General features: G+C 31.1%; 3 protein-coding genes across 5 annotated transcripts in view; 2 read left to right on the top strand and 1 right to left on the bottom strand.

Annotated features, from left to right (window-relative positions):
- Positions 1-10,856, top strand: part of LOC138944692 (uncharacterized) — a 94,564-nt gene extending 83,708 nt beyond the window's left edge. The window contains exons 5-12 of the mRNA XM_070315570.1: positions 1,477-1,670; positions 3,028-3,204; positions 4,010-4,335; positions 5,076-5,242; positions 5,664-6,257; positions 6,895-7,064; positions 7,295-7,444; positions 7,845-10,856. Of these exons, the coding sequence (XP_070171671.1) occupies positions 1,477-1,670; positions 3,028-3,204; positions 4,010-4,335; positions 5,076-5,242; positions 5,664-6,257; positions 6,895-7,064; positions 7,295-7,444; positions 7,845-7,964 (1,898 nt within the window). The 3' untranslated portion in view covers positions 7,965-10,856. The remainder of the gene's footprint in view (positions 1-1,476; positions 1,671-3,027; positions 3,205-4,009; positions 4,336-5,075; positions 5,243-5,663; positions 6,258-6,894; positions 7,065-7,294; positions 7,445-7,844) is intronic.
- Positions 10,857-11,289: 433 nt separating this feature from the next.
- LOC138941639 (E3 ubiquitin-protein ligase RAD18) lies at positions 11,290-14,291 on the bottom strand. 2 transcript variants are annotated; one of them, XM_070311483.1, is made up of 8 exons: positions 14,262-14,291; positions 14,021-14,060; positions 13,844-13,922; positions 13,241-13,772; positions 12,850-13,102; positions 12,702-12,762; positions 11,914-12,621; positions 11,290-11,794 (listed from the first exon to the last, which is right to left on the bottom strand). In XM_070311483.1, exons 2-8 carry the CDS (start codon positions 14,045-14,047, stop codon positions 11,418-11,420), a joined length of 2,037 nt encoding a protein of 678 aa, XP_070167584.1. In that variant the 5' UTR covers positions 14,048-14,060; positions 14,262-14,291; the 3' UTR covers positions 11,290-11,417. The 2 variants fall into 2 exon arrangements, with proteins under 2 accessions (XP_070167584.1, XP_070167589.1); XM_070311488.1 differs by lacking the exon at positions 14,262-14,291 and having other exon boundaries at positions 11,703-11,834; positions 14,021-14,224.
- Positions 14,292-14,609: 318 nt separating this feature from the next.
- Positions 14,610-15,536, top strand: LOC138941624 (MICOS complex subunit MIC13 homolog QIL1). 2 transcript variants are annotated; one of them, XM_070311464.1, is made up of 3 exons: positions 14,610-14,776; positions 14,841-15,000; positions 15,287-15,536. In XM_070311464.1, exons 1-3 carry the CDS (start codon positions 14,721-14,723, stop codon positions 15,470-15,472), a joined length of 402 nt encoding a protein of 133 aa, XP_070167565.1. In that variant the 5' UTR covers positions 14,610-14,720; the 3' UTR covers positions 15,473-15,536. The 2 variants fall into 2 exon arrangements, with proteins under 2 accessions (XP_070167565.1, XP_070167572.1); XM_070311471.1 differs by having other exon boundaries at positions 14,611-14,734.
- The last annotated feature ends 52 nt before the right edge of the window (positions 15,537-15,588 follow it).

The following is a 15,588-nucleotide window of genomic DNA, read 5'->3' as shown; positions in this document are numbered from 1 at the left end:
TTGTGTGATATGGGTATTTCAACTTTAAACGTCAACCCTAGGCAAATAGCACGCGTGACACAGTTACATAAAATCAAAGTTTCAAAATTAAACAATATAATTTATGTCATCGTGCAAGTGTTGACAAACTACGAGAACTCAGCGTTATGTACCAATAACAAAAACACATTTTTTTAAGTATAATAATATTATGTAATTAAATCTATTAATTATCTTAAGTAACTAATTATTTAATTTTTTGAATCTGGATCCTTTTATCATTCCCTTATATTGTAATTATATATCATATTTTATTAACATGCTTGTTAATTGTAAAAGAGAATAAAATCTATTTTAATAATATTCTTGATATAAAAATGATTTTACATGCTAAAAATGGTAACTCTTTTCTGAGAATAAATGATATTAAAGACCAAACTTTCAGCAAACTTTCCGAGAGGATTACTCATTAGCTACAAATTTTATATATATATATATATATATATATATATATATGTATGTATAATTAATTATAATATAATTATAATATATAATCACATATAATGACAATTATATTATAGCTACAAATGTATCAGGTATCACTAAAAATGAATTTAATACGTAAAGATATCCTTTAAGCATAGAGATAGTGAAAGCACATCTTTCAAATAAATATATTATAAAATTCTTAAATTGATCAGTGAAATTTTAACATGGTATGACTTTTTAATTCCTTGGTCTATAATAATTTGACTTATAATTTGATTCAATATTGTACGCGGATGACATCAAAGTATATATTAAAATGAGCAAAGTTTTTTTTCAACAAAGTACAATGCTATGCGTGCGCAGATTTACGTATATTTTGGAAACATGTTCTCTGAGCGAGTGCCACGAAAATTATGACCAACAGAACGTATTCCGCGAAAGTTACTGGCGGTGGTTGAAATATGCACGAAATGCACCGCGATGCTGTATAGAATACCGCGACAGAAAGTAATTGTTTCTATTGTAGTTCTGCTAGCAGATATTAAACCATATCTAACTCCAGTAGAAGCGATAAATTACGCAATAACCTAGAGACACAATATTTCGAGAAAAATCTTGGATTAAATTAAACTTATTTTCCACCCGTATAATTACATAATCACACGATATACTTATGTCGTATATACGTATACTTTGACACAGTTGCATTTGTCTCTTATCTCAATTCGCTCTTGAAAATAGATTTTCTCTATAAACATATTATAATTTGACAATAATAATAAATAAAAAATAAAGTGACGAAATTTAACTTTTATGAAATTTCACTTAATTTGCAACGCAATTTTAATTCTTGAAATGACCTGATATCGCGACGACAACTCCGAGTGCGAAGGATTAAATGTGCGAGAGTTGCGTAAGACAAATAAACGAAATACCCTCACCGGGATGTGACGTTATTCAAAAGGAACGTCCTCGCAAACACGATAAAAATGTTTAAATAACTTTCAGAGAGTACATTCCGGGTAACGCTGCAGAAGAGCAGTCGCGGTCTCGGTCTAAGTGTTTCCGGTGGCGATACCGCGGGCCCTGTCCGGGTGAAAAGACTCTTTCCTCAACAACCCGCCGCCTTATCCAACAAGCTTCAAACAGGCGACATATTATTAGCTGCCAACGGGATTCCGCTAACCGGCCTCACCAATTACGTAAGTAATCAATTAACTACAGAATCAAAAGAATCAAAAACAAAATTCGTTATAGCGACCTAATTACGAATAAATTGAAGTTGATGAATGAGAACTTGCAGAGCTTGCGAATTATATATATAACAATGTTCTATATAAATTTAAAGGAAAGAAAGTTACATCAACTTTCAATATCTTCAATTTAAATATATAGCAGTATATATTATAAATAATATCTAAATAATAAATATTCTAAACTATTTTTATATAAACATACAACATATGTATATAATTAAATGTTTCTAATTGAATTAAATATAATTAAAATAATTCTATTTTTTTTTATTAATATGAAAATCCACTTAAATTAACTTTTATAAAAAAAAAAAAAATTGTTTTATCGATGTATCAAACGGTGTCCCATATTGATATTTATTTTAAAAGTCGAGATAATGTTGAAGCAAAGTTTTATCGATATCAGTTAAGCGTAGTGGACACATATCCACATAGTACTAATAACGACTGCTACTTCTCGACTGGCGGCCTCAATCTTGCTTATCCTCTCGCGACTCTCGCGAAGATTTGCATTGGATTAACATAATGCGGCTACTCTCGCGGGCCCCGACGAGAAGATAGACATTATCTCGCTTGTACTTGGCAGATCGTCCCACGAGGGCAAAAGTAATACCGCCTCCTGCTCCCAGCACGCAACTGCGTATACTCGCGCCCTTCCGCCACTCTTAATTTCCGTGAGAAAATGCATTGACTCCACCGCGGAGATGCTAAAACCTTGATTCTTAATTCCATTGCTCGCCTTTACTACCGGGACACCAGCCGTGAACAAGAGTTTTATCGCGATTACATTTAATTGCAATCGTTGCTGTGTTTGTAAATAAAGTCCTACATTTCTTTACTCATTAAACGTAAATTTGATGAAAAGCTAAGAGAAAAATTGTAAATTTAAATTTATTTAATATAATAATAAAATATTATATTATATATAATAAAAGATAACTAATGTATAAGAAGTAAAACTTTCTTTTTGAAATATGATGAAATTTCAGAATTTTTATATTTCTATGAATGTCATTTTTTTTGTTAAGTTTTTCTAAATATCTATTTTAAATCTATTATTTATTTGTTTCCTGCATATCATCGAATTTCACTCCCGAAGGCCATCTTAATATAATTTTGTTTTCGTAAACCGTCGGCTCTGGTTTATTGCTCTTTCTTTTTCTTAGTTTCTTAAACCGACGGAAACTAAGATCTTTAAAGAGGATAGTCGCGGGGTGGCGACTTAGGAAGGCGTTATCTATATGCGTATGTACGGAAGGAATGGAAAGCCCGCATAATCTTACTTCGATGCTACTTGTTGCAGGAGGCTCTCGAAGTTCTGCGTACGACCCCTAGCACGGTTGAATTGGTGGTGTGTCGGCTTCCAGGAGATAGTAACGTTACTCCACCCGGTGCACCGCCGCCACCTCCGGCAAGGCGGGAGCCCTCGTCGTTACGTATACTCAATCCGTTGCCACCTCTGCAAATTGAACCCTGCGGTGTAAGTAATACTTCTTTTAAATAGCGCTTCATGAATGAATGCTCAATTATCTGCCGAGTCGTTGTTTGGATTAATTAATAATGAATAACGCGTCAGCTGATTTCATAAAAGCATTTAATTCATTAGATAATTGTATGTGAATAGAGAGAGAAGGATAATCATGCACTATTTCTAAAAATAATGGTTTTATAGTTATTATACATGTAATAGATATAAATTTTTAAACATATAATATTGCTATTATTGATAAATTATCTTTATTAATAATGTATGTAATAAAGAATTAATATTAATGTTAAAATAACTAAATTCTTAATATTATCGATAAATATTACATATACTCATATACATATATAATAGAAATAATATTTGTATTTAATATTAAAAATAATAATTAAAGACTTTCCTGCAGCAATATATACGAATAAATAATTATTCGCGCTAAGAGTTATTTAGTTTCATCCACATTGATTGATTTAATTAATAAGCCTATTCTAAATAACAACGAAATAGTTCCATAAAATTCATATATTCATAAAATATGAAAAGAACTTTAAAACCTTTATAATTGCTTGACACAAATCAGTAAGACAAAAAATGACTTTTGCTGATTACAAAAGATACCATATCTTCGCGCAAGCTCACTATCTCCTAATTAGCACAAAATTAATCAACATAAAAGTATTAATAAATTTTCGAGTTAAAAAAATATATTTAAAATTAATTTAAAAAAATCTGTATATTTTTGTGACAATTTAAGATGTTAAATAAAAAAGGGAGGGTTAAATATGGCAATTATTTATAGGAATTCGACATTGAAATGACAAAAGTCGGCGGCAGTCTCGGCTTTACCCTGAGGAAGGCGGACAGCAGCGCCCTGGGTCACTACGTGCGGGCGCTCGTGCGAGAACCGGCATTGAGTGACGGCAGGATCCGGCCGGGCGACAAGATCGTCGCCGTGGACAATGCTCCACTGTCTCCAATGAGTCACGAGGAAGCGGTTCAGCTGCTGCGACAATGCGGACCAACGGTAAAATTGCGGCTGTACCGCGATTTGGCGCAGACTCCAGTCTCGGCGCTCTCGCCCACCGAGCCCGATCATCCCCTCCGTCCGCCACGAACGAGCTTGAGGTATCTAAAACTAAAAAAAAAATTGAATTACTTAAAATATTTATTAAGTTAATATTTCTATACAGAATGTCTTGTAACTGATGGTATTATAATTGAAAAGATAATTCTGGATGAAAGAAAGGATTAATCGAAAAATGTAAAATAAATTTTGTTTTGCAAAGAATTTTATTTTGAAATTTAAAAATTAAGATACATATTTGATATTGGAAAATAATATAAAAGTGATTAGAATATTAGTATTGATATTGAATATGGAATAAGAGATCCAATAAAGAGACAATCGACAAAATAATTTATTTATAAAAAATTACAATAATTTTGGTCGTGTAAATATTTAAGCGAAATTTATAGAAATCTTATATAGTTTTATTACTATTTCTCTTTACCTCGTTCTACTATTTATATCCGTTGATCTATAAAAAAATTATTTTTTTCTCCATATCCTATGTGGCACATCTGATCTCATTTCTATCTCTTGTGGATATTCCTTTATGGTATATCTAAAATCCGCGCAATCGGTTTCTTCAATAACATAACCGAATCATATACAGACTCATTCTATTTTTTCTTTCTCGGAGAGAGATTAGTAAAAAAATATCATCGGTAAAAGTTCACGGACGCTCCTGTTGATATTTAAAATTATTTGCCGATATTATCATATCATACGGAGTACGAGTAGTGTTTATAGTGTTTTATACAATAATTTATGGACCATATTTTCTATGTTATTTTTACGACAGACAAGAAGCCGTGGACATGCTGTGTGACTTAGCAGTCCGAAAGCTATCACCAGGTACATCGAGCGGTTCTAGTAGCTGCAAACAACAGTCACCCGGTGCCTCATGCAACTCGCCCCGAAGACTACGTCGACTTGCCACGCGTACTTCCACTGCCGAAACTAATCAAGGTATCGTCAAGTAATTAATGAGCAGTATGAGTAGGAAGTATAAGTAGGCAATAATTCTAAAAGAATATGCAGATTACTTATCAATTAAAAAGAATAAAAGCATCTAAGATATGAATAAAGATAAATCTTCAGCCTCACGCAATCAAAAAATCTTTATACTTTCCAAAAAAATCTCTTTACTTTCCAAATATATTTGAAGATATGAGAGTAATTTATGAAGTATATTTCTTGAAACTGTACAAATCGAGATAATTGGCGGAGGACAGCTATTGTTTTAGAAATTTCCAGTAACAGTAACAATGGAACATTCAACATTAACTGTCTCTCGGCATTATCTTGGATCGTGTAGGATCAAGGCAATCCTCGATGATAGGACTTTACAATAAGTCTCCTCATGACAAGTATTCTCCATGCCACATAGAAACTCCCGAGAATAAGTTGCATGACGTGCAAACGACATCGTCGACAGCCAGCCAGGCGGAGACTGCGTCAGACTCGGACCAATGTTCCGTCAAGACGCAGATCACCAATTCCCAAGCAAACACACCTGTGACCGACATAATCGATCCGCCGCCGCTCTACGATATTTACGACGATAACGACGATGAGACGTCGAAACCGACATCTAACAATGCTGCGGTGGCCAGGCCAAGCTTCCTCGACTTGTCGGCGCCGCAAGGTAAGCCGCACTTTCAGTTCTGCAGCGTTGATTCGGACAGTGAGTATCCCGGCGATGGCGATGTGATTCTTGCGGAAGCAGAGCGAGGACGGCTAGCCGAACCGGACTACGGTAACGACAGGAGTGTGACGGTGATGTCGAGCGACGAGCACGACAATGATCTGCCGTCCGAGCCGGCCTCCATGCCGCCGATGCTATCGTCCACCAGCAGTACCAGCACCGCTGCTTTCAGCTACAAGAATCCGGCCTACCAGAGTGCCAATCCGACCTGCGGCAGCGCCGTCAATGACCCAGCTAAGAACAAAACCACACACTCCAGCGATCAGGACATACCAGGTAATTATTCGAGATTACATTCTTTTTATTATGCATTTTATTTATTTCAAAAGTAGAATTAATGGGATCGATTAATATGAGTTTTTTTTTTTTTTTTTTGCATGATTCGATATTTAAATTATTTCAATACTCATTAAATTCTCGTTTAATATTTTATACAATTTGTTTAAATTTGCATCAAATTCGCAATATAATTGAGGCTCAAGTTTTCTTTCTTGATCTTTCTTGTTAATGAATTTATAATTTATAAATTTATATATAAGCGTATATTTTACATAATATTAAAGAAATTTAATTTTGAACTGTTTTAAATCTATATTATTATTAAACTCTTATGACAATTGGCTTGTAATCTCTTAAGTACATAAGGGCTTGAATTTTTTTCAATGCGGATTTAAAACGTTATTAATATGAAATAAGTTTGCAATTAATCGTTATTGTTAAAATTGTTTGTGAAAGTATGATTCACGCATAGTCGACTTTGTATCTCAATCATTGAAAATAAATCGATGCAGTAGAGGGAGACAGAGATAAGATAACAGTCACATTACTGCAAAACTTAGCAAGTTTGCGCCGATTACATACAGTCAGCATTATTTCCAATCCAATGATCTCGATTTTTTGTCTCGTCGCGCAGGAAAAATCCTGGGAACGGACGATCCAGGCGGTAGCAAAGGATTATTGAAGTGGAAGGGCGTGATGTTTGCTCCAAACGATGAAGTAGATACTGAGCACGATCCGGAAGAAACCGGGAAAGACACCACGGATTCAGTCGCTCTTGCTGAAGACCTTGAGCAAGGCAGCGAGGTTGGCGTCTTTAAAAATTGCATTTCTCTATAATTGACTTTATTTCAACGGGAATAAGTATGCAGAGTTCAATTTCGTGATAAGAGCCTTGCGTTAAGCGATTCATTTTATTAAAATAAATGCATTGTTATTCAGTTGATTTTGATCTTGGAATGCATGATATCGCGTGATATACGAAGACATAAGAATGCAATATCGCAATATTGCGCAATCCGTACTCACTGTTACAGGTGTTCATGGTGGAGCTGACGCGTGGGTGGAACAGCCGGCTGGGCTTTAGCTTGCAGCCGGAAGGAAATTGTACAGCGATATCGGTCGTGCATCCCGACAGTGTCGCGGCCAAGGATGGTAGACTCAGGCAGGGCGACGTATTACTGATGGTGAGTCCTTTTCATCGCGAGCTTATTTCCTCTCAATTTTTTTTTTTTTTTCATAAGATATATTTTAGAGCCATCGTGTTATTATATCATGAAATGTACAAAATATCATAAAGTTGACATAATATATTATTAATTATATATTATTAATTATTATATATTATTAATTATATATTATTAATAACATGTATATGTTTATGTGCTTTAACTTTTTTTGTTACTTTTACATCTTATTTTAATTATAAATTTAAGGCAATGCTGATTCTTTACAAATAATATTTATTGAACATATAAATTTAGAGAGAATTGTAGAGATTAAAGAGATTGATACAAAATTGTTCACATTGAATGAGTTTGTTTACATATATCTATTTTTAGAAAAAATATTTCTTCTCCTTACCAGGTTAACGAAGAGAGTGTGGAACACATGTCGACAGCTGATATAATAGATCTGTTACGCAAGATACGTGGTTCGATAGGTATTACGGTGATGAGGAGATCAAAACGAGACAATATAACGTAACAGTAGTACAATGCGATATCGAAATAAAACAACCATAAAAGATACGATTTGATTGGTATATTCTTTATGGACAGCCAATGGTTGATTTGAGGATTTAGACATGAATCGGAGATAAAAAAGGCTTTTATCAAGAAATCAGATAAAGATGCTGATCTTTATCAATAAAATTTTCATTAAAATTTAGATAATAAAAGAAGATAGAAATAAGGAGAAAAACAGTAATTATTAAGAAATGAATAGATGAGATTATAAATGTTGTTAATATAATAAAAAGCTATAATAAATCGATGGATTGTCAATGCCAGAAGAATGGGTCACAATTCGTGCCATTATCAATGACAAAAATCGTTCATGAAGAAGTAAGATAATCTTACTACACCAAAAATATAGCAGTCGACAATGAAGAGAAATGGTCTTTCGTATCTTAATCGATTACAAAAGACTATCACGAGGAAAATGATGAGAGACAAAAATTCGCAGATACTATTCTGATAATTTTCTAGTAGATGTCCCCGGAAATAGAAAGTCACTCAATCTTGCAGAAATCTTCCGGAGAGAACTAAACGCTGGAGATCTGAAATGATATGTCATTCGAGAAAATTCGTGTTGAATTTTCAATCGTTTCTTTGCGTGCGAATCAACCAATCCTCACGAATCAATATTGATTTAAGAAATCAATATTTATACTGAAATTCCGCTGAAATTGCAGTATTCTAACAGATTCATCAGCTACCATCACAAAAGGACATGTCGACATGTCGATCATGACAGATCGCGCATTGATGGTAGGATAATTGAAGTGCTCTCATTCCGAAAGCTTGAATCTTTTTGGTTAATTACTGGCGCTTATTATTAATAATATTTCTAGTAATTTGCGATATTTTCGAAAAGCAGTATCCTTTTACGATTAATACGCGAAACATTGTTTTAATGAATTCAAAAATCAAAATATAATAGAATTAATCAAAATATAATTGAAAAGAAAACAACGTACTTACTACAAGATAATACATGTTTCATTCACAAGTCAGTCAAAATTGATTATCTATCGAGAAAATGATCTCGGGTTTTGAAACTGCGATATATGTGTATGTACAAAGTTGTAAAGATATTCTTTTAAGTACTGAGCGTGAAAAGAGAAATTCTCGCGTCTATGAGCTTATAGTATATCCTACATATCTTTGTAAATAACGTATCCTATCAAACTTATTCAATAAAAAGAATAGCTATGAAAAATGAATTTAAATAGCGAAATTATTTTTAAAGGAATATTTAACATCTATAAAATATAATTTTATTTTTCCTTGTATGTGTATGTGTAATACCTTTGAAATAATCGAACTTATAAAGCTAAAATTAAAATAAGATTCAATATATACGCATACAAGTTTTTCAGTAAATACGATAGTTTTTTCAATTCTCTTTTAAAAATAAAGCTATAGCACTATACTGTGCGAAATATCTATCGTGTACATATATTTTTACCCCACACAGTATAATTTTATTAAAAGAGCTTGACATTGATATTTTATCGCGAATTTACATCAACGAAATGTGAATTTTACATGTGAAATTTACTTCATATACGAAGTAAATTTATCGCACAATAACTAATTTACATTTCAGTTTTAACTTGGTCCATCCGTAACTAAAAGAGAATCTACAATAATATCACATTAATATACATACTTAAAAAATGTGTGATAAGATAATCTCTTTCACGTTAGAGAAATAATCTATTTTTCAGGAATTTCTTTAACTAATTAATTCTTTAAATAATAATTCTTTAACTAATTAAATAATAAAAAACAATTGGCCTTTTATAGCAAAAATAATCTTTGCCGTTTCACTTCTTCAAAGTTACTATCTCTGGTCTCTTAACAAATCAAAAGACAATCTACTTATAAGCTCTATTATAAATGTGAATATCATGAATGAATCGTTAATGAATTTAATGATAAATAAATTGGGCTATTATTTATAAGACAATGTCTCACGTATCTGATATTTCGATCTTCCTGCTGTCTTCAAGAGAAATCGACAATTACATACGGGATAGAAGTTAAAGTCACTTGTAGCATACTTGGAGAAAATGTATTAATGTTCGAGTAACTACCTCGCGCGATGCCATACCACAGCAAAACAGATTATTATGCTCGAATCTGTATTTAAGTAAAAGATATTTTATGTGAGAAAAAATATTTCCTCTAATTATATAGAAAATAATGTAATGCGAGATGATCGAAACAAAAATGATTAACAATTCTGCTAAATAGTTAATACTCTTTAAAACATCAAATATAAGAATTTTAGATAAAAAGTGCAGAAAACCGTTTACTATATTAGAAATGCTTCCTTGAACCTTAGAAGTCATAGAAAAATTTTCGTTCCTGTAGTAACGATGCGCCTCGTACGTAAAACAGGAAAGTGTCGATAACGATACAAAGTTTAATAGACTATAACAGTGCAATAACATTAAATAGAAATTAAGCGAGAACGATGTATAATGAGTGTGATAGCCGTTCCGTTTAGAATGTTAGCACTTGTAAATCTACGAACTTAGATGAATATCAAAGTTTATAGTGAATTACACGTATGCAAATAAAATTAACTGTATAATTGTATAAATCAATACCAAAGTGTACGAATATCAAAGTTATGTAATATCAAAAATGTATATTTTACTGTGTAAGCGATCGATAAACAGTGCGTAAACGGGCAGCTATATTTGGAAACATTATGTTAAGCTTATTAAATTATTGTTAATGTCTAGGAATAGATATGCAAGTTTATTGAGATTTGCGCCGATCGTTTCATCGTTGTATTAGCCTCCTTTTCTGTTTAAAATAATGTAAAATAATATATTCAATAAAATTTAATGTCTTTGATAAAGATTTCGATAATGTATGTACCACTTACCAAACATCGAAATGATTTGACAGAAGTTTTTTTATTTTCTTTCACAATCTTATTAGATCGTATTGTAACATAAAAAAGTCAAATACTTTGTATAACCCAAATTATTTAAAACATATTATATCTAAATAAAAATCAATATGTTGATTTATATGTTAAGTAATTTTGAAATCTATTTGGAACATAGTATAGATAAGAATATATATATATATTACTATATAATATGCTGTAATTAAAAAATAGGTGTGCGTGGATAAGATAGCAGAAATCAATAATAACATCAACTCAATAATAACATGTATATATAATACACTTTTGTTTTTTTATTTAATTGTTTTTATTTTTTTTTATTTTTTTTATATATATTCTTTTTATATCAAAGCAATCTGTATATATCAAGGAAAATATATTATATATAATGATTAAAGCAAAATATCTATAATTTTGTGTAGATCAACTACTTATTTTATAGTCCTCAATAAGATATATAAAAGTTTATTTATTTCCACAATTATTTAATTATTTTAATTCCATGATTCAACTTGTTAATTTTTTCACATCATTACTAATTTTACTTTTTAATTTAAGATGTCTTTGTACATAACTGCGAGTTACATGTAATGGTTCCTTTTCATTTTGCAATTTTTCTTCATCCTGCATCTTATCTTCGAAATTTTCATTATTAAATCCTCTAGCTTCGCTAAGGCCAAACCTGGATGACTTTCTCGCATTCGTCGATTTATTCATAATTTTTTCTTTGTCACTTGACGTGAATGTCATTTCGCGTTCCCGCTTTCGAACAATGTAAGATTTTATATTTTCATCTGACGATTCCAAGTTTTCTTTCTCAAGTTTTGTATGGTCGGACATATACTTTCCTGTCACATTATATAATTGTTCGTCCTTGAATCTTTCTGTAAAAGCCAAATCTCTTTCATGAAGATTTCAATCATCCTAACAAGAATAGATTAATAATAATTGAAATGAAAAATAACTTTTATTTAGAACTCTTAAAATATTAGAGATTATTTACCATAATCCTGAATGTCACTATTATCACTGTCTCCTATAAAATATTCAATATCTTCTACAACTCGATTTATTTCTTCATTGCATGAATCCTTCTGCCTATCTTTAGGCTCGGAATATGCAACACGTTTCTCTGGGCTACACCTTATGTTATTTTTACTTCTTTTCACAGACAACTTAGATTCTCTTCTATTCTCTGATTCAATTCGGATAAGTGCAGAAATTGATTCTTTGCTATCAATATCTATTCCATTTTCTGTAGCGTTACATTCTCTTGATTGGTTATTAGAAATTGTCTCTTCATGTATTACAGTATTTTCGGGAAATAATAATTCTTCATTCTTTATATTTTCCGTTTTTACAATAAAATTAGATAAAATTGGTCCAACTTCACATGAATCATTTGAGATAAGATTGGAAGCATAGTGATCATTGGAATCATTAGATGAGGAAGATAATTCGATTGTTAAAAAATTTATGGGATTCATATTAGAACAAGACATGTTTGAATCTTCATTGGAAGATTTCAGAGCTAAAAAATTGCTTTTCTTGCCATTTCTAATAGTTGAAGTGCTTTCTGTAACACAGTTTTTATATGGAACATCAGAATTTTCTTTGCTTAATATATTGCGCCTAACCGGCAATTTCCGTGAACTATTAGGATGTTTCATTTTCATAATTAGTTGATCATAACTATCCTTATTTGCAACCACTAAAAATAAAAAAACAAGAAATATGAAGACTATTTATATTCTAATTGTTTATATATACAAATAATTCAACAATACTTACAATATTTCTTTCTCTGCTGTTCTATAATATTATATTCTGTATTTCTATTGACATTTAATCTCTGTAAAATATATTACATTAATACATATAAAAAAATTTTAAGCAAATGTATATGTATAAAATATTTTATACTACATAATATATTCACATTTGATGGTTTTTGTATTTTCTTCTCTAAATTTTCTTCTTCTTCACACTGTTTAATTAATTCCGATACAGATCTAGGATTTATTTTATCGCACTCTGCATTATAAAGAATAATGTATCTTTGTAGTCTGTTTTCTAATGTCTTTCTGTCTCCTTGAGATGATAAACCTAATTCTTTTAATCTTTTTCGTATAACATTATCTTTCATTAAACTTAATACTAATTTTGGCAGTGGCTTACGTTTTGGTTCACTTCTACAAATAAGTACAAGTATTTTTTAAACAATTGCAAGAAATATATATTACGACATACAAAACATTAAAATCATATTAATTTTCTTTAAAAGTTTCAGAGATAATAATAATACAAAATAATAATATATATACACTTACTTTTTAGATTGATTCTTTGTATTCTCCCTTTTTAAACAATCATCTAAATGTTTATTTATATTATTTTGAGGGACATCTACTTTGCACACTGGACATGTAACCGACTGATTTTCCTCATTTTGTAAGCCTTTTCTCTTTGGTGTAAACATTGAAGGTATTCTAAGTTCTGTACTAGTGCTAGGAGTAGATATATTTTGCTGATAATTCTTTTGCCCATGAGGTGTAGTATTACTAGCCATGGATATTGGACTGTCAAAACTTTTGTCTAATATTTCATTTATATCAGGAACATCTTGTTTTTTCTTACATTCAAGATTATCTGAAGAGCATATGTTTTCAAAGTTTTTATCTTCCACAATCAATACTTCTTTCTGACAAAATTTCTTTTCAAGTTTGTCTTTAAAATTCAAATAATGAATAATTATTTCATCCAAAAGATTGTTTTTTCGTAAATCTTTCTCAAAGGTTTCTTCAAAGCACATTGGACATTGTGTTTTATAATGTAAGTATTTTCTAATGCATAAAGAACAATCTAAAATTATAGAAGATAAAATATTTGTACAATAGGAATAATAACATATAAGATTTTACACAATTACTCACAATTGTGGGAACACGAAGTTATCACACTAGTGTCCATATACTCGTAACATATCCCACATTGTAATAACTTATCAATATACTGTAATATGACAAACGAATATACCGTTTAACTTATTCTATTATTTTACTATTAAGTAAAACTGTTTTATACAAAATCATCATATATTTTCTTAATACCTTTAATTCATACTCTGTTGACGACATGGTAGATCACAAGCTTTAAGATTAAAGTAAATAATTTAATGAATATAAACCGAGATAATACCATTACTTTTATAATTTAAATCACACACACATTATTATCGATAATATAATTAATGTATTATTATAAGTAATGTATTATTAGAAGAAAAATATAATATAAAAAAAGAAAAAAGATGTGTGAAATACACTAATCGTTCATAATGCGCTAACACACCACTGAAGAAACTGAAAACAACAGATGATCATGATATTGTCGGAGCCGGGACAATGATAGACTTTATGCTCCGTTTTAACTGATCGTCATACATAAATGAATGCAATAATTAAATTGACCAATTGACAACGTGAACTCTTGGATCCTTTCGGAAAAGCGTTTAATTGACCAATCAAAGCAAAGAAATCTTTGCTTCTTTTATTCGAGGGTGCACTCCGTTTGACGTTATTTTCATTTCGACCAATCGGAGCGAAAATCTTGCATTTCAAAGCGAAAATGGCGTCAAGCGGAGCGCCCTCTATAGTTACAAACACAAATTAATCTCGATCTCGAATCGAGAAATTTAACTTAAAATATGGCGGCCTTTACATAAGTCTTATTTTCGTATTTTCTTACATGGTAGATGGCGGATTTTAGAGGGTTTTGAATACACTTATCGAAGTGATTTCTGACTGAATAATGGGTATCGTGCGGTTAGTACATTCGCTGAGGAGTAGAGAAGACACGCTGTCACGGTATTCGCACACTATATCGTTCTACGAATCAAAATTGAATCATGACGAGAGGTTATGTCTGCAGGTTTGCTGTCAAAGCCACCCTCGTAGGAGGTATTGTTTATTATACTGTTCATCAGGGCCTGTGGTCGAAATCTGAAGATAGCGTGCAATTGTACGGAAAGATCTACAATAATGTCGCGCCTTATATTAAGGACAACATTCCCAAAGAAGTCGTGAACGAGGTGTGTTTTAACAATTTCTGCAATATGTATTTTTTCAGCATATTTAAATAATATAATAATTTAATCCTTATTAAATATTGACATTTAATAATAAAGTCAAATACTAGTTGAATAAAATTTAAAATGATTAGTTTCAATATTGATATTCAGTCATATTTACATTTATATGTACAATGGTATTATGAATCTTTTGCTTTCGCATATCATATTTATATTATAGTACTTATGTTTTTTTCCAACATTTTATTAGATTTATCTAAGAAAAAATTATTAAATTATTATATAGCTACCACCATTGCCAAGTACCGATGATCTTTCCAACTCTGTCAAATCATCATGGAATAAGGGAGTCATAGCGAGCATGAAATTTCTGTCCAATACTCCAACTTATGTGACTAATGGTGTGCAGAGTATTTCGAAAACTGTGCAAGAATATATAAAACAACAAAGTGTATCTCAGAAAAGTCAATAATGATTCTTTTTCCTATTCCGTGGATTTTAGGATAACATTGTAATAATATCATCAGTGAGTATCATGAAGTTGTTATTTTGCTTCTATTATATTAATTTATTATGTAACAAATAAAT

The sequence above is a fragment of the Polyergus mexicanus genome, unplaced genomic scaffold (genome assembly GCF_030449975.1).
Source record: "Polyergus mexicanus isolate NDT 795.1 unplaced genomic scaffold, iyPolMexi1.0 SCAF_2, whole genome shotgun sequence".
NCBI lineage: Eukaryota > Metazoa > Arthropoda > Insecta > Hymenoptera > Formicidae > Polyergus > Polyergus mexicanus.
The sequence above is the reverse complement of the archived record's forward strand: the minus strand, read 5'-3'. Positions and strand labels throughout refer to the sequence as shown.